General features: G+C 48.3%; 2 protein-coding genes across 2 annotated transcripts in view; one reads left to right on the top strand and one right to left on the bottom strand.

Moving 5' to 3' along the window:
- The window catches only part of MLF2 (myeloid leukemia factor 2), a 449,608-nt gene that overhangs the window by 264,304 nt on the left and 166,404 nt on the right, over positions 1-18,900 (bottom strand). The window lies entirely within an intron of this gene.
- P3H3 (prolyl 3-hydroxylase 3) overlaps positions 1-18,900 on the top strand; it is a 35,292-nt gene that overhangs the window by 6,762 nt on the left and 9,630 nt on the right. The window contains exons 3-10 of the mRNA XM_060236878.1: positions 2,974-3,160; positions 6,815-6,946; positions 7,073-7,206; positions 9,258-9,347; positions 11,150-11,202; positions 11,396-11,466; positions 15,002-15,126; positions 16,157-16,252. Coding sequence (XP_060092861.1) covers positions 2,974-3,160; positions 6,815-6,946; positions 7,073-7,206; positions 9,258-9,347; positions 11,150-11,202; positions 11,396-11,466; positions 15,002-15,126; positions 16,157-16,252 — 888 coding nt within the window. The remainder of the gene's footprint in view (positions 1-2,973; positions 3,161-6,814; positions 6,947-7,072; positions 7,207-9,257; positions 9,348-11,149; positions 11,203-11,395; positions 11,467-15,001; positions 15,127-16,156; positions 16,253-18,900) is intronic.

The following is an 18,900-nucleotide window of genomic DNA, read 5'->3' as shown; positions in this document are numbered from 1 at the left end:
GTGTGTGATTCAATCCCAGTTGCTGAGGCCGAGTCCCCCTGCCCCCAGCTGCCATATCTAGAAGCCCCCATTGTGCCGCGCTCCGGCCATCAGATCTAGGAGCTCCAGGGCATAGTTGATAGCTGGGGCACTTTTTTTTTGCTGAATTAGAACTTCAGGCTCATAATAAACGTCAGATGTTTGAGAGCCACAAGATGCATCGAAGGAAGGAAGGAAGGAAGGAAGGAAGGAAGGAAGGAAGGAAGGAAGGAAGGAAGGAAGGAAGGTGGGGAGAGGGTGGGAGAGGTAGAATGAAAGCAACTTAAACTTTACATGTGTTCTCCAAGCTGCTGGCTGGCTTGGAGAACTGATTTAAAGAGACAAATGCCTTCTCCAAGCCAGCCATTGGGGTGGTGAGGGCTTCCAGAGCCACACAATATGTGTGAAAGAGCCACATGTGGCTCCCGAGCTGCAGTTTGGCCCTCCCTGGTCTAGGCCATCAGGTTGTTTGGGTACCTTTAAAGGCCTTGGCAAATAAGATGGCCTCGTAGTACCTTCTGAAGATTTCTAATGATGGCGTTCCCTCACCTTTTGAAGGAATGGGGGCTGCATTGGAAAGCCCTATTCTGAGAGATTATGTGATTGTGGATCTGGCTCTGTTGAAACTGTAGAACATGTGTTTTTTGTTTGCCAAAAGTGTAACTACTTAAGAAAACACTTTATCGACCCTTTGATTTTTGATATTGATCTGCCTGTGGCAAATAAGCTCCAACTTTTGCTTGGTGGCTTTGATCTAACCATCATGGGGAGGGACGGTGGCTCAGTGGTAGAGCATCAGCAGAAGGTCCCAGGTTCAATCCCTGGCATCTCCAAAAAAGGGTCCAGGCAGATAGGTGTGGAAAACCTCAGCTTGAGACCCTGGAGAGCCGCTGCCAGTCTGAGAAGACAATACTGACTTTGATGGACCGAGGGTCTGATTCAGTGTAAGGCAGCTTCATATGTGCTGTTGGAGCCTTCATTGACGATGGAGGCTCAGATAGCAGCCACTGCCAAGTCCGCTTTTTTTCATCTTAGGCGGGCGAGGCAGTTGGCCCCCTTCCTGGAACGTGACGACCTGGCAACAGTGATTCATGCTACGGTCACCTCGAGGCTGGACTACTGTAATGCCCTCTACATGGGGCTACCCCTGTGCCGAACCCGGAAACTGCAGTTGGTGCAGAACGCTGCTGCCCGGCTGTTATTAGGGCTCCCAAGATGGGAGCACATTCGACCGGGGCTCCAGGGTCTGCACTGGCTGCCAGTAATATTCCGAGTCCGGTACAAGGTGTTGGTTATTACCTTTAAAGCCCTATATGGCCTAGGACCTGCCTACCTTAGGGGCCGTCTCTTCCCACACATTCCCCAGAGAGTACTACGTTCAGGTTCACAAAACCTGTTGGTAGTCCCCGGGCCAAAGGAGGCCCGCCTAAAATCCACCAGGGATCGGGCCTACTCAATAACGGCACCTTATTGGTGGAACCAGCTGCCGGAAGAGGTGCGGGCCCTGCGGGATCTAGGGCAATTCCGCAGGGCCTGTAAGACAGTCCTCTTCCGGCAGGCCTATGATATTAACTGACAATGTAAAATATCCTGGATGAAAAATGTATCTATAGGCCGCCGGTTTTTACTCTATCTTGTTTTTTACTAAATTATGGTTTAATGGTATTTTAATTGTTTAAACTGAAATTGTTTTAATTATTGTGTTGTAAGCCGCCCTGAGACACCTAGGTGAGAAGGGCGGGGTATAAATCTTAATATAAATAAATAAATAAATAAATATGTTCATCACAGTTTCTGGTGTAAAATTTCTTCTGGGTGTGTTTAGATTTAAGAGACAAGAGGAGGATTTTAAGAAAATGGGAAATGATGTTTTATGTTGTGCACTTTGCTGATTCTAAATGTTTATTTTATAAATTCTGTAAAATCTATAATACTGATGATTTTTTTTTTATTTCATTGCCATTTGCTTATGACCAAATGGTCTGTGAGCAATAAATATATACGATGATGGAAAGGGCATATGTTCTGGTTAGTGCCAGGTGGACCACCTCAAGTGGAGAAATAGCCAGTAGGTGGCAGCCTCAGGATCACAGCCTGCGCAGGGGGACATACGAGAGGAGACGGTCCTCTAGGTGTATTGATGGGCTGCTATTCCCAAAGGGGCAAACAGCAGTTCCCCAGGCCATTTTTGCTGAGGGAGAGACTTTATCTCCCTCTCCCTGGGCACCACAGCCCTGATCCTAATTGGGCCCACGCACACCTGGGAATTTACTTCCCAGCAGAGAACTCACAGCGCATGTCTAGTTAATGTGGACCTGGGATAACGTGAGGAAAATGTAACATGTACTTAGGGCCTAGATTGCCCTCCCACACGCTCTTGCCTCCCATTTTTTTAGGTGAATGGTGAATCAAAATAATGTGGCACAGAGAAAAATGCTAAAGGTATGGGGAATTGGGGGACAAAATACCATAGGCCCCAGGGGCAGCCATCCCAGAGGTCAAGTTGTGCGATTTGTATTCATGTGAGGGGTTTGGGTTGGGTCTTGTTGGGATGAGGAAAACTCAGAGGGAGTCTTTGTCTGGAAACCCATTGACATGGTTGCCACCCTTTACGTGGGGTGTCAAGATATCCACAAATCACAACTGATCTTCAGACTGAAGAGATTGGTTCCCCTGGAGAAGACGGCTGCTTTGGAGGACGGACTCTTTGGCATTATACCCCGCTGAGGTCCCTCCTTTCTACAAACCCCACTCTCCCCAGGTTTTGCCTCCAAATCTCCAGGAATTTCCCAACCTGGAGTTGGCAATGCTACCCATGGAGGATCCAGTCCTGAGAACTAGGCCACTGCTTGCGTGCGCAGTTGCAACAGACCCCTAGGGGGCAGCACTTCCCTATTAGAGACTTGCATTCCTGGGCTGTTCTCTGACACTAATGTGGCTTTGTTGGCTTCGCAGGTGGCCTATGAAGCCGGGCTGCAGCATTACAGCGCGGATGACTACCAGCAGGCGGTGGCAAAGCTGGAGGAGTCGCTCAGCGAAGGGCTGCTGGCGCTGCAGGATTGCCGAGCCCTCTGCGAGGGGCTGCAGGAGGAAGAAGAGGAGGAGGAGGAGACTCAGCTTGGCCTCTATGAAGCCATTGCAGGTAGCAGCAGCAGCCCAAGGGAGCTCTCTGGCTGCCAGCTGGAAGTCTTAAGAATTCCTTTTAGCTGGGAACTCTACGCGTTATGGGGGTCAGCAAAGTTGTCCAAGTTAAAGCACATCACCATGGAATTCACTGCCGCAGGAGGCGGTGGTGGCTGCAAGCACAGAAAGCTTCAAGAGGGAATTGGATAAACATATAGAGTAGAGGTCCATCAGTGGCTATTAGCCACAGCATATTGTTGGAACTCTCTGTCTGGGGCAGTGATGCTCTGCATTCTTGGTGTTTGAGGGGAAGGCACAGTGGGAGGGCTTCTAGTGTCCTGGCCTTGCTGGTGGACCTCCTGATGGCACCTGGGTGTTTTGGCCACTGTGTGACACAGAGTGTTGGACTGGATGGGCCACTGGCCTGACCCAACATGGCTTCGCTTATGTTCTTATGTTCACCAGTGAATCCGCTTAAAGAAGTTTTCCTCTTGAGTATTTTGTCATTTTATGTTCTCGAGATATTCTCTGGATATTTGCTGTAGTTTTGCAAAAAAAGAAATGGATGTTTGATCCATGACTGCCACGTGTGGACAGTGGGGAACTCTCTGGGGCAAGTGATGCTCTGTATTCTTGGAACTTTTGGGGGGAGGACGACGGTGGAAGGTCTTCTAGTGTCCTGGTCCCACTGATGGACCTCCTGATGGCACCTGGTTTTTTTGGCCACTGTGTGACACAGAGTGTTGGATTGGATGAGTCACTGACCTGATCCAACATGGCTTCTCTTACGTTCTTATAAACCTGAGCCAAAATCTGGGCCGCAATTTGTCTGTTTTGTAGTCTGCACCTTCCCCCGGAACACTCACCGAGTTTTTCTGTTTGGCTTGTTTGTTTGGCAAACCACTTTTGTAGCAGGAACTCCTTTGCCTATTAGGCCACACACTCCTGATGTAGCCAATCCTCTAAGAGCTTACAGGGCTCTTAGTACAGGGCCTATGGTAAGCTCCAGGAGCATTGGCTACATCAGGGTTGTGTGGCCTAGTAGGCAAAGGAGTTCCTGCTACAAAAAAAAGCCCTGTGCTTCGGTACGAAACTCAGGTGCAGCCCAATCCTGCACAAGTTTACTCAGAAGTAAATCTCACTAGTGAGGCATAATCCCATGTATAGTTTGGATAGAGATGCAAATTTGAATTAGTTTTTAACCTCTCTGTTCTCTTCCTCTTTTGTCCACCCATGCAGTGCTTCCTTTTCCATTCTTCTGGGGGTGGTAGTGGGGTATTGTCATTTTACTTTGCCTCAGGTTCCTTAAAGATGTCAGGTCCTGCAGAGACTGATCATCCCAGCCTTCCTCGGCTGTCTTGTGTGACCCTTCCCAAAAGCTGTTGCTAGGTCCAGGGGACGCTTGTGAACAAACTAACCGATGGCACAGGCAGGTGAAATGAGGAGGGGGGATTGGGCAAAATCACTCCCCTCTTACTTTTATCAGAGAGCATCTTCTGCTAGCAAATGAAGGATGATTCTGCCCAGTTTTGCCTCCTCAAAGCAGCTGCTATTACTCTGTGGTATCTTCTCCAGATGGTTGTCCGGGACTGCTAGGGGAACAGGGCGAAGAACTGCCTTGGTGAGCATCTTGCGCTCACAGTTTATAGCAGGGGTATCAAACTCATTTGTTATGAAGGATGGAGCTGACATAAATGAGACTTTGTTGGGCTGGGCCGTGTGTGTCATAACATATAATGCCAGGTAGTGGATATATAAACTTTATAAAGGACAAAGACAAACACAATTAAATATTTTTTTAAAAGAAAAAACTTAAAACATGCTTAAAAGATTAGCACACTTTCAATATTTTATTTATTTAACAGTTTCTGATAACTGACACCACTTGCTCTAAATTATTGCATCAAAATCTGGAGACAATGTCTGTGCTGTAGCAGTCTTGAGTAGGCTGTTCAGGTGTTCCTCAGGTGTGTATCTGTTAAGTTGCAAACTTACTTTTGATTTATTGACATTCATTACAGAAATATCATGGTCAATGCTCTGAGCCTAAGACCCAGGGAAAACATGAAATGGCTCGGCATTGTGAGCTTTTGTACATAAGCTGATTCATGTATTGGCCAGCCGATGGAGAAAATAGAGGCTTTGCCCTGTAGCTCCTGAGTGAATCAGCAAGCCTGGCAAAGCAAGCTGTGATGCAGAAAGAAGCAAGAGAGATAGAAGGAAGCAGATGACAGTGAGTTGCTCGCGGGCCTGATCAGAGCCCTCTGTGGGCTTGATCCAGTCCTCTGGCCACATGTTTGACACCCCTCTTATAGAATGTAGTTGAGCCCTTAAAACAGGGGTGGGGAAGGTAAGGCCTTGAGATCACTTGGTCTGGCCCTCGGAGATTGCTGGGCTGAGCCTCGCTCTCTCTCGTGAGCATTGTGAAGGACTGTTGCTGGGGTATGTGGGTGCCTTTAAAGGTCTGCTGGGAGCAGCTGAAGGGAGGGAGGGGTGGCAGGGGTGGGGTGGAAGCCAGCTACCACCAGTTCAATTTGCACATGATTATCCCAGATGGTGTGGCCTAATATGCTAATGAGTGTGCAACATAATATGCTAATATTAGGGGATGTGGTCTAATATGCTTGGATCTAGGCATTTGCCTAGGGCGGCAGGTCGGGGTGTGTGTGTGTGTGTGTGCTGAACTAGGCTCTCCCCACGTGACTTCATATAGAAAAACAATTATTTGCATTAATTTTGCCAGCCTGAATCGTTCTCCCTTGACAGAGCACTGTTTTTTAAGTTGATAATTTTGTATGACCCACAAATGATGTTAAGAACGTAAGAGAAGCCATGTTGGATCAGGCCAATGGCCCATCCAGTCCAACACTCTGTGTCACATAAGAACATAAGAGAAGCCATGTTGGATCAGGCCAATGGCCCATCCAGTCCAACACTCTGTGTCACATAAGAACATAAGAGAAGCCATGTTGGATCAGGCCAATGGCCCATCCAGTCCAACACTCTGTGTCACATAAGAACATAAGAGAAGCCATGTTGGATCAGGCCAGTGGCCCATCCAGTCCAACACTCTGTGTCACATAAGAACATAAGAGAAGCCCTGTTGGATCAGGCCAGTGGCCCATCCAGTCCAACACTCTGTGTCACAGAAGAACATAAGAGAAGCCATGTTGGATCAGGCCAATGGCCCATCCAGTCCAACACTCTGTGTCACATAAGAACGTAAGAGAAGCCATGTTGGATCAGGCCAATGGCCCATCCAGTCCAACACTCTGTGTCACACAGTGACCCAAAAACTCCAGGCGCCACCAGAAGGTCCATCAGTGGGGCCAGGACACTAGAAGCCCTCCCACTGTGCCTGCCCCAAGCACCAAGAGTACAGAGCATCACTGCCCCAGACAGAGAGTTCCATCAATATGCTGTGGCTAATAGCCACTGATGGACCTCTGCTCCATATTTTTATCCAATCCCCTCTTGAAGCCGTCTATGCTTGTAGCCGCTGCCACCTCCTGTGGCAGTGAATTCCACATGTTAATCACCCTTTGGGTGAAGAAGTAGTTCCTTTTAAATATGTTATAAATATCCAAATGGCCGTTGGCAGAAAAAAGGTTCCCCATCCCTGCCTTAGAAGTTACTGTACCAGAGACCATCATGTCCTCTGTTTGCCTCCCAGTCCACTACATCCAGGTATTGAAGTGCCGGCAGAAGTGCATCCTTGACATCGCCACCAAGCCAGGGAGGGTTTCTTCCGTTGAGGACTTCATCCCTTCTCATTTTGACCTGCTGCAGTTTGCCTACGGCCAAGGTAAACGGGCCCTGCGTGTGCTGAGAGGAAGCCCAGAGCTGTCCCTCTCTGTCATGGCAGAGAGCGTTGCTGGAGCAGGGAGAGGAGGGACAGAGGTGAATGCCTTGATCTTCTGCTCTCTTTCAGTCGGGAACCAGGCCCTCGCAGCTGAATGCGCAGCAACCTACTTGCTCTTCTACCCGTCAGATGAAAGGATGTTGGAGAAGATGAAGCAATATCAGGCGGTGCTGGAGGGAGAAACACCTGTTGTTGCCAGAGAGGTATTGGCAATATTCGCCCAGCTTGGGATCTGTCTCTCTGATCCTCCTACTTGGATGAGGCTCACCTCTTGCATGCAGGTGTGGGTTGGAGAACACCAGGTGCATTCTGTGGAGAAGATCTCACATGAAAAGAGTGGCAGCCATACCAGAATCTGAAGAAGTGAGCAGTGACTCACAAAAGCTCCTACCCTACCACAAATTTTGTTAGTCTTTACGTGGCTACTGGACACTTACCCTTTTCTAGCCTTACCAGAGGTGGTCAATGGACTGCAATCAAGTATTCCATGAAACCAAGAATGCCGCTGTATCGGTGGCAGTGTGGAATTTTAAATGTCCATTATGGTGTTGTTTGTTAGCGAGGGCTAGAGTGAGTGCTCCCTGTGTCCCTAGAAGAAGAAGAAAACCGTAGATTTATACCCCAACCTCCTTTCTGAATCAGAGTCTCAGAGCGGCTTACAATCTCCTTTATCTTCTTCCCTCACAACAGACACCTTGTGAGGTGGGTGGGGCTGAGAGAGCTCTCACAGAAGCTGCCCTTTTGTGCGAGAGCTACAACTGACCCAAGGCCATTCCAGCAAGTGCAAGTGGGGGAGTGGGGAATCAAACCCAGATTTCCCACATAAGAGTCCACGCACTTAACCACTATACCAAACTGGCTCTAGGGCAGAAGGGTTGAACGACACCTGCTGGCATCTCTAAATAGGGACACAAGTCAGCAGCAGCAAAAATCAGCTGAAATGCAGCAGAAATCAGCTGAATACCTGAAATGTATTTTAAAATTTTATTTTATTTATTGAGAGCATTTCTATGCCAGCTCTTCAGAGTTTCACTTGAGGCAGCTTACAATTAAAAACAATTATAAAATTCTGGGAATTTCCAGTAAGCACCTCTGAGGGTTGTTTTGTTTGGTTTTTTTGTTAACGTTTACCCAAGAGAGAGAAAGAGAGGGCCAAACATAAGAACATAACAAAAGCCATGTTGGATCAGGCCAATGGCCCATCCTGTCCAACACTCTGTGTCACACAGTGGCCAATATATATATATACACACACACTGTGGCTAATAGCCACTGATGGACCTCTGCTCCATATTTTTATCTAACCCACTCTTGAAGCTGGCTATGCTTGTAGCCGCCACCACCTCCTGTGGCAGTGAATTCCACATGTTAATCACCCTTTGGGTGAAGAAGTACTTCCTTTTATCCGTTTTAACCTGACTGCTCAGCAATGTCTGGGGTTTTTCAGGAGCTGGAACCTGCACAGCCAAAGAACAGCTGCAGGGAATGGCTGTTAAAAATAAAGAAGAAAACCTTTGGGCTTGGAAAGCCACTGAGGGTGGGGGGGGGGGGGGAGAAGGGCTTCTTCCCTACCCCCCAAACTAGTTTGTCATTGCGAAATAGCACTGGGAGGAAAGTTATTGCTCCATTTTTGCTGCTCCATGTGTAGTCTGTGCATGTGGAGCAGCAAAAATGGAGACGATTCCCCACTAGCCTTATGCCGCTCTCACTTTCCTCTTCTCCGTGCAGCTTTGGTCGCATTTCACACTATCTGCTCCGGGGCTGCAACTTGCTCCACCTCTTTTGTGCAGCAAGCAAGATCCTCTAAAAACCAGTTTCTGTGTGCCACGCGAAAAAGACGAAGCAAGTTGCAGCTCCGGGGCAGATAGTGTGAAATCCTACAGAAGCCCTGCAGAGAAGAGGAGCGTGAGAGTGGCATAAGGCTAGTGGGGAATCGGTCGGAGAAACAACTTTACCTCAGCACTGTTTTGGCATGGGAAAATGGCTGGTGGGGGAAAATACTTGCCTCCCCCAGCAACAACTTTCTGAGGCCAAACAGCCCCTTTTTAAAAAATTAACAGCTATTCTCTGCAGCCCATATTCAAATTTTTAAAAACCTGTGCATCAAAGTTTGGGCCAGAGAGAGAGGAGAATTCATTGTCACTGGAGACGGTGGTGTATGTTCTCTGGAACAGCCTGCTGAAGTATTTCCATTCACGTAAAGCTGGGACTGTTTTTACAGGGTGTGGTGTGAACAGCTTAATTTTATCCACAGGTGATTCGCAGTTATGTACAGAGGTCTCTCATGGAGAAGAAACTGATTTACTATGCTGTGGAGCACCTTGGGGAAACTTTTGATGACCCCGTAAGTAGGCATGGCCTTCCCTGGAGGGGGAGGGTTCTTCTAAGCATCATCTCCTCATAGTGACTTACTTGTTTTTCTTACTTGTGGAATCCAGTCTATCATGCTGTTATCTGGGCATTTGGCTTGAAAGTATGGAGGAGCTCTTACTTCCTTTTCTAGCGCCTGACAGAAGCCGTGAGCAGGAAGAACTGCCATGAGAGCAGGGGAATCCCGCTTTTGCAAGTTCTTGCCCACCATTGGCCAGCTCATCCCCAGCTGACCTTTTTGGGCCCACTTCCGGTTTCGGGCCTACTTCAGGACTACTTCTGGTTTCAGGCCATCTTCCAGTTGGAGACGGTACTCTGGGTTTTGGGTAAAACTCTGCGGTTGAAGCCAAATTTACCATAGCGTTTTGCCCAAAAAGCAGTGTCACCCAACCGGAAGTAGACCCAAAACAAGAAGTAGGCCTCAAAATTCTCAACATCTGGTCTCCCGAAAGGACATTGAGAGACCCCTGCTGGCCAGGTAAGTTGACCTGGCAACCCTAAAAGTGGGGTAGTTCCAGATAGCTTCTGCTGTTTGAGGGTGGCAGGTTCCCAAAGCCAGGAGTGTGGGGACTATTATTTTTTAAAATGTTTTTATTAGAAGAAAGAATAACAAATAATGCAGAAACAGTGAAATATAGAAAGAACATAAGAGAAGCCATGTTGGATCAGGCCAATGGCCCATCCAGTCCAACACCCAGTGGCCAAAAAACCCAGGTGCCATCAGGAGGTCTAGCAGTGGGGCCAGGACACTAGAAGCCCTCCCACTGTGCCCTCCCAAGCACCAAAAGTACAGAGCATCACTGCCCAAGACAGAGAGTTCCAACGATAAGAAGAAAAAGTATAGAAAATAAGAGGTTTCTGATTTTCTCTGTGACAGATAAAAACACGATTACAAAATTTTCTCTTACTCTGTGGTTACAGAGAAAAGCTCTCTCTTTTCTATAGTTTGAATCCCTTATTCATGAAAACCACAGATGATTATTATCTGTCTCATGCAAAAAGTCTACAAGCCATTTCCAATCAGCAGTAAATATGCTTACTGTCTTTTCTCTAAACAGAGAAGTAAGTTCAGCCATTTCTGCAACTTCTGGCACCTCTGCCAACCATTCCTGTATTGTAAACAATGTCGAACTCTTCCACTTTTGCACATCTAATAGTCTGGCTGCTGTTGTCATATATAAGAACAAAATGCCATGCCTTCTTTCTAGCTGAGCGTCCATTAATCCCAGAAGAAAATACTCTGGTTTCAATTGTATATTAATCTTTAAAATCTTCTGAATGAAGAACGTGGGGAATATTCTTGCTCAAGACACAAGTAATGTAAAACTGGAAACTTCTGTGCTCACTGGAGGAAGCTAGCCAGTCAAACCGCTTAGTCTGCTGTGGTTTTACAGTGATCCCTGTTGTGTGGAGTATTTGTTGTGTGTTTGAGGACCGGGTATATTGATGTGCTGTGATCAGGGGTGGAATTCTAGCAGGAGCTCCTTTGCATATCAGGCCACGCCCCCCTGATGCAGCCAATCCTCCAAGAGCTTACAAAGAAGAGCCTTGTAAGCTCTTGGAGGATTGGCTACATCAAGGGGTGTGGCCTAATATGCAAAGAAGCTCCTGCTAGAATTCCACCACTGGCTGTGATGGAGCTGTTAGGCTCCCTCAGGGATGACAACGCAAACCACAGGATCTGTGTCCTCTGGTGTGCGGCAGAAAGTGGGGGGAGAAACTGGGCACGGGCTTGTCACAGTGCAGCAAAGCAGGCCCTGTCATTTGTTTCTGCAGGACCCGTGGACTCCAGAGGAGCTGATCCCTGAGAGCATAAGGGCAAAACACAGGTAAGCTCCAAAGGCGCTCTGGGCTGGGTGGGGGGCCAGCACCTTGAAGTCTCTGTAGAGAGAGGTGGCTCCTTTTTAACAAGGCAGGCAGTTGAGCAGAATCAAGAACTGAAGTACTTGTCACCGAGCTCTTTCATTGAGGCCTCAAGGCCTTGGGTCCTGTCACTGACAGCCTTTTCTGCATTTTCCTAAGAGAAGACCAAGAGAGGCAGAGGCTAGAGGCCCCAGATGTGGGACAGCAGCAGCAGCAGCAGCAGCAAAGAGGTGAGTGGCAGAACCAGTAAGCAAAATTGCCTGTGGGAAGAAGAAGAAGAAATAGGATTTATATCCCTCCCTGTACTCTGAGTCTCAGAGTGGTCACCCCCTCACACGCACAACAGACACTCTGTGAGCAATGTTCCCTCTAAGCTGCAGAGTCTTGTGAGCAAAAATTCTACTTCGTGAACTACTGGCATTAAAGTTGTGAGCTGCTGCATACATTAGTTGGCTCTGGGGCCATTTTCCCTGAGCTAAGACAAAAATGTATGAGCTAGAGGCTAAAAATCTGTGAGTTAGCTCACACTATCTAAGCTTAAAGGGAACCCTGCCTGTGAGGTAGGTGAGGCTGACAGAGCTTTTACAGCAGCTGCCCTTTCAAGGACAACTCCTGCGAGAGCTATGACTAACCCAAGGCCATTCTGGCAGCTGCAAGTGGAGGAGTGGGGAATCAAACCCGGTTCTCCCAGATAAGAGTCCACACACTTAACCGCTACACCAACCTGGAATGAAAAAAAATTGATTAGGATTCATGTTCCTTGTCCCTGTGATTAGAAATGAGGGGGTGGGGAGAACCCTGAATCATTTTGGTTGAAATGGGTTTTTTTTTCTGCTAGAATGACTTTGGCTCTGATCTGTTTCTGGCTTGCCCTGACCTGGATTGCCCAGGCTAGCCCAATCAGATCTCAGAAGCTAAGCACGGTTGACCCTGGTTTGTATTTGGATGGGAGACCACTGAGGGAGTCCAGGGTTGTGACAGGCAGGCAGTGGAAAACCAACTCCGTTGTTCTCTTGCCTTGAAAACCTCATGGGATTGCCTTACGTCAGCACTCTCTCCACCATCGCCTGGCAACTATTTTATTTAGGCACCGGAGGATTCTTTGAGCAGCCTGTTGCTGAGAGATCTTTCCTTTGGAATTCCTGAATGGCTGGAGCCATCCAAACAAATCTGTGGCCAATCTGATCAATTCCTTGAGATTTTTTTTTTCTCGTCAGGAAGGAACAGGGTGGTGGAAAGCGTCACAGGCCGGCTTACAGCAACCCCTCCTGAGTATTTTTCAAGGCAAGACACAAACAGAGATGGTTTGCCACCGCTTGCCTCCTTGGGTTGCCGGTCTGGGTTAGAAAATACCTGGAGACTTTGGGGGTGAATCTGGGAGAGGGTGGGGTTTGGTGAGGGGAGGGGCCTCAGCATGGTACGACGCCCTAGAGTCCACCCTTCAAAGCAGTCATTTTCTGCAGGGGAGCTGATCTCTGCCAGCTGGAGATCATTTGTAAAAGCAGGAGATCTCCAAGCCCCACCTGGAGGCTGGAAACCCTACTGCCTCCCCTAGCGATTGCTATCTGCCTTGATGGTTTCCCATCAAGAGAATGTAAGAGAAGCCATGTTGGATCAGGCCAGTGGCCCATCCAGTCCAAAACTGTGTGTCACACAGTGGCCAAAAACCCCCAGGCCATCAGGAGGCCCACCAATGGGGCCAGAACACCAAAAGCCCTCCTGCTGTTGCCCCCCAAGCACCAAGAATACAGAGCATTACTGCCTCATTGTGGTACCTGTTGTACCATAGAGTTTTCCCTCCCAAATTGCTAGAGCGTCTGGGAAAACCATAGAGTTTTCCTGGAAACACCTAGAGTGGTCGGCGTGCAACATTGCCAACACGATGACGTCACCAATGTGGGACAGCTGTCTGGGAACCTCCCGGGCTGGAGAACACCTGCCTGGACCAGGAGCTTGACAGCCCTAGCGCTCCCAGACAGACCCATACCAGAGTGGTGGCAGCCAATAGAAGGCCCTCCTTGGTCCACTGCTTGTGGCAGCTCCATATGTTTATCCCATCTCCACCCAAGTGTGTCTTGACAGCACTTTCCACCATCATAATTGAAGCTGACAAGATGATGCTAACAAGCTTTGATAACCACAGATAACACAACGGAACTGTGAGAAGAGCAGATGTCCTCTCTGTTGCATTCTCATTAGGCACAGGGCTACAGCTCGGGAAGATATCCTGAGCTATGCACATCTGCATGATCCTGCTGTCTTGGCAGCTCCAACCGGCACAGAATGTAGCTGTCAGAAATGTTGGTGGGGGGAGGCATTGGTTCCTTCTAGTTGTGTGCCAGCTACCAATTCATTTCTGGGTTTAGTCTAAGGCAGGGGTGTCAAACTCATGAGGGCCAGATCTGACATAAATGAGACCTCATTGGGCCGAGCCATGTCAGGCCGGGCCATGTGTGTACCTATTTAAGATTAGGTAGAGATATCAACAAACACAATTAAAGTTTGGGGGGGGGGTTAACTTAAAATAAAACATGCTTAAAACATTAGCACTTGTTGGCTTTAAAGGTGTTTTCTTTGTATCTCTCCCATGGGATCCAGGGAACTTGACAAAGGAAGCTCTGGCTCTTTCCTTCCTTCCCCAGGGACCCAGGAGGGGGAGGAGCCTCAGCCAATAGAAGGAAGAGAGTCCTGGCTCAGTAGTTCTGCTGTGTACTTGAGAGAGCCTAACAAAGCAAGTTCTCCCTCCCCCCTTCCTCCCCAAGGGAGGAGCCTCAGCCAATGGAGAAAACAGAGACTTTGCTCTGTAGCTCCTGTTCAATTGAACAAGCCTTGCAAAGGAAGCTGTTACGCAGAAGGAAGCAAGAGAGAGGGAGAAGGAAGCAGATGACACCCAGTTGCTTGGGGGCATGATTTGGCCCCCAGGCTGCATGTTTGACTCCCCTGGTCTAAGGTGCTTGTTTTTAACCTCTAAAGCTCTTTGTGACTTGGAAACAGTATCCCTAAGGGTTTGGCACTCCCCAGAACATCAGTTAAAATCAGTAGCAGATGATGGTGAGAAACCTAATTTTAGGTCTTTGTGCCAATAGATTCTCACAAAACTGGGGGGGTTTTAGGCCACTGTGTGACACAAAGTGTTGGACTGGATGGACCATTGGCCTGATCCAACATGGCTTCTCTTATGTTCTTCTGTGATACAGAGTGTTGGACTGGATGGGCCATTGGCCTGATCCAACATGGCTTCTCTTATGTTCTTCTGTGACACAGAGTGTTGGACTGGATGGGCCATTGGCCTGATCCAACATGGCTTCTCTTATGTTCTTCTGTGACACAGAGTGTTGGACTGGATGGGCCATTGGCCCGATCCAACGTGGCTTCTCTTATGTTCTTATGTTTAAAGCTGTAACTCGCTTAAATTTCTGCAGAGGATGCAAAATCTTACTCTTTTAGAAAACGATTTGGTCAGAGATTTAAATGCCTGTTTTTGCTGTTGTGTATTGTATTGGTTTTGTTTGCTGCTTGTTGTTGGAAAAGAGCAGGTCTTTTTTGCAGCTGGAACTCTTTTGCGTATTAGGCCACATACCCCTGATGTAGCCAATCCTCCAAGAGCTTACAGGGCTCTTAGTACAGGGCCTACTGTGAGCTCCAGGAGGATTGGCTAAATCAGGGGTGTGTGGCCTAATATGCAAAGGAGTTCCTGCTTTTTAAAAAAGGCCCTGGAAAAGAGATATAAAATGCTTTAAACAAATACATTGAATCCCACTGCAGGCCCGCTGTCCTTTGAAGGCGTGACCATCTCCATGGATTCCCAGCAGCTCAATGGGTCTCAGAGGGTCGTCTTGGACAGAGTCCTGACTGAATCAGAATGCAAAGATATCCTTCGCCTGGCCAAGGTGAAGACAGGGGCTGGCCTAACTTCAACACCACCCTTGCCAATGGCAAGAGAGCTGTGGCGGTGGCGAAGCTTGTTGGGGCACAGAGAACAACACTGGGTCCTTCACCTGCAGAGGCTGTGAACCTCTGGATTTCAGTGCTGTGAGGCAGCATCGGGAGCAGGCCTCGGCCTCTGCACTCTGTTTGTTTGCCAGTTGGCCACCGTGTGAGACAAGATGCTGGACTAGTCTGATCCATCAGGGCTTTTCTTATGTTCTTATGAAGGCCTGATGAAGGAAGGAAAGAGCCAGAGCTTCCTTTTCCCAGTTCCCTGAATCCCATGGGAGAGATACAAAGAAAGCACCTTTAAGACCAACAAGTGCTTTTCTTATATTCTTATGAAGGCCTCGGCCTCTATGCCCTGTTGTTGGCCCTCCAGAGGAACTGCTTGGCCACTGTGTGAGACAGGATGCTGGCGTAGATGGACCACTAGTCTGATTCATCAGGGCTCTTCTTATATTCTTATGAAGGCCTCGGCCTCTGTGCCAAGTTATTGGCTGTACAGAGGAACTGGTTGGCCATTGTGTCAGACAGGTTGCTGGACTACATGGACCACTGATCTGACCCAGTGAGGCTCTTCTTATGTTCTCATGAAGGCCTCGGCCTCTGTGCCCTGTTGTTGGCCCTCCAGAGGAACTGCTTGGCCACTGTGTGAGACAGGATGCTGGCGTAGATGGACCACTGGTCTGATTCATCAGGGCTCTTCTTATATTCTTATGAAGGCCTCGGACTCTGTGCCAAGTTATTGGCTGTACAGAGGAACTGGTTGGCCATTGTGTCAGACAGGTTGCTGGACTACATGGACCACTGATCTGACCCAGTGAGGCTCTTCTTATGTTCTCATGAAGGCCTCGGCCTCTGTGCCCTGTTGTTGGCCCTCCAGAGGAACTGGTTGGCCGCTCTGTGAAACGGGATGCTGGACTAGATGGACCACTGGTCTGATCCAGGAGGGTTCTTCTTAAATCCTTCACGTCTTCATCTCTGTTTCAGGCAGCCAGTGGATCAGGAGATGGGTATCGTGGCCGGCGTTCACCGCACACACCCCATGAGAGATTTGAAGGGCTAACAGCACTCAAGGCTTTGCAGGTAATTGGGCAGCTTCAGAAAGAGTCCATTCCTAGTCCTGCAGTGTGGGTTTCTTCACTGCAAAAGGACCCCAAACTAGGCTATGAAAACTGTGGGTCAGAATCAGTGTTCCCTCTAAGCTGAGTTAGTGTGAGCTAGCTCACAGTTTCTTAGTCTCCAGCTCACACATGTTTGGGCATTTTCGCACTTACCTTAAGCCGGAGCGACGTCCCTCTTCACCACGCAGCGTCTGCACGGTTTTTGCACTAATTGCAACGCAGCACCTGGAAGAGCCGCAAAGTCCCGCGGCTTTTGCGTCGCAAATGTAAACTGGTTTTTGGCGGTTTACATTTGCGATGCAAAAGCCACGGGACTTTGCAGCTCTTCCAGGTGCTGCGGAGCAATTAGTGCGAAAACTGTGCAGACGCTGCGCGGTGAATGTAGGAAGCAACCACACAAGACACATGTCCTGGGAGAATTGCTCAGCTTGCAAGCCAGCAGTCTTTATTTTTATAGGATTTTGGTCTCAGATTTTGTCATCACAATCACAAGACTCGCACAAGGGACATGCAAAACATTTACCGAAATACCGAAATCTACCATGACAATTATCCAGAAATAACTTGTCTTAAGGTGACAGACGTAAGAACATCTCTGTTTCCCCACATTTGAGAAAGTCCCTCTGACCTTGTCTGGGTAGCTAGACTCGTGATCTTCCCACCCATCTAGTGGTTGCTGGGTCAAAAAGTCATGTAACTGCTCTCTGTAACTGGGTATCAAGTCTCTACTGCATGATGGGTAAGTGCAATGTGTTACTGATTCAGGGGTCCCTGGTCATGTTGAATGGTACCACAGGTGAAGAGGGACATCGCTTCGGCTTAAGATAAGTGCGAAAACGCTCTCTGTCTTAGCTCAGGAAAAAATGGCCCCAGAGCAAACTAATTTATGCAGTAGCTCACAAAGTAGAATTTTTGCTCACAGTTTAGAGGGAGAATTGGTCAGAATATAGTACCAAGGTAAGAAAATTTTGCTGGATGGAGACAAATCATTTTTTAAGATCGCTTGAAGCTGGTATGAGAGAATCATCATTGCTTGTTTCCTTAGTTGTACAGTAGCTCTCTTCAGGCATACGATATTGTTGGGAGCATGTATTACTCACAACCGTCCTGATACACACAGTTGCTGTGTTATGGGAATATGCATATTTGGCATTTGGTTACAGCCTCTGTACTTGCTAGACAAAACTCAGACTGTTTTTGGTTTATGTGCAGCAATCCTGAAAATCCACGTGTCGCTTCTTCTGGGCAACATGGCAGCTGTGCATATCAGGGGTGGAGTGGGGGTGGAATCTAGGCAGGCCCAGCGCTATGGGTTCTGCTGCCCCCCGCTCCACCTTTGCTAACCCCACATGTCATTGCTCAGCCTGCCCCCTTGGCCAGCCCTCTCCCCACCCTTCAGAGGGAGTTGGCTGGGAAGGAAACGGCTGCCCGTGCACTTTTCCCTGCATTCCTCAGAACGCAGGAAGAAGCGCGCAGGCGTCCGCTGCCTGGCCAGCTCTTTCAGCGCTAGCAGGGATGGGGTGGGGGGGCCTGCCCGCACCCCTGAAGCGAGGTGGCGCCCTAGGTGGCCACCTACCTCGCCGACTCCCACCTACCGGCTCTGAATCTAGGCATGGCTGGCAGGCCCCTTGTAATATTTGAAGAAGGCTTGCCGTTGGAACTGCACCGACGTGTCAGTAGGCATGAAAAACCTCAGCTTGAGACCCTGGAGAGCCACTGCCAGTCTGAGTAGACAATGCTGACTTTGATGGACCGAGGGTCTGATTCAGTAGAAGGCGGCTTCATATGTTCACATCAGGGGTGAGTGAATGTAGGTCTTGACAGAAGCTTCATTCAGGGAAAAGTAAATTCAGAGGAATGTGGTTTTCAGCAGAAAAAAACCCAAAGGAATCCTTGGCCTTTTTCTTTTCTTTTGCTCCTCTGCTCTGTATCGACCCCCCCCCTCCAGTTTTTATGGGTTTCCAAAAAGGTTCAAATGAGGGTTAACAACTCCACAGGTTAGAATGGCCAGAGGGAAGTTATTTGGAACAGAGAGGGACAGGCAGGCATCTGGACCAACGTTCCCTCTAAGCTGCAGAATCTTGCGAGCAAAAATTCTATTTTAAGAAGATAAAGAGAAGCCATGTTGGATCAGACCAATGGCCCATCCAGTCCGACACTCTGTGTCTTATTTTGTGAGCTACTGGTATTAAAGGTGTGAGCTACTGGCATTAAAAGTTGTGAGCCACTGCATAAATCATTGGGGTCATCCTTCCTGAGTTAGGACAAAAACGTGTGAGCTGGTGGCTAAAAATCTGTGATCTACTCACACTAACTCAGCTTAGAGGAAACATTTATCTGGACATAGGATAGTTTATAACTGGATAGACTATGTGGGAAAACACAGGAGAGGCCTGCAGCAGAGCAATCCAGACCCCCAAGATGATAGGGAATATGGGAGATGCATTTGTTTCCAAAGCAGGATGTTTTCTGATTATATTTTCCATTCTTTGGTTTTGTAAGTGTCCTTCCTTTGCAAGGCCCAAATGTGTTACACTGATGAAGCCTCCTTGCCAGGGGTGGAATTCTAGCAGGAGCTCCTTTGCATTAGGCCACACCCCTGGTGTGGCC

The sequence above is a fragment of the Heteronotia binoei genome, chromosome 4, assembly GCF_032191835.1.
Source record: "Heteronotia binoei isolate CCM8104 ecotype False Entrance Well chromosome 4, APGP_CSIRO_Hbin_v1, whole genome shotgun sequence".
NCBI lineage: Eukaryota > Metazoa > Chordata > Lepidosauria > Squamata > Gekkonidae > Heteronotia > Heteronotia binoei.
This window is presented reverse-complemented; position numbering and strand designations above follow the sequence as displayed.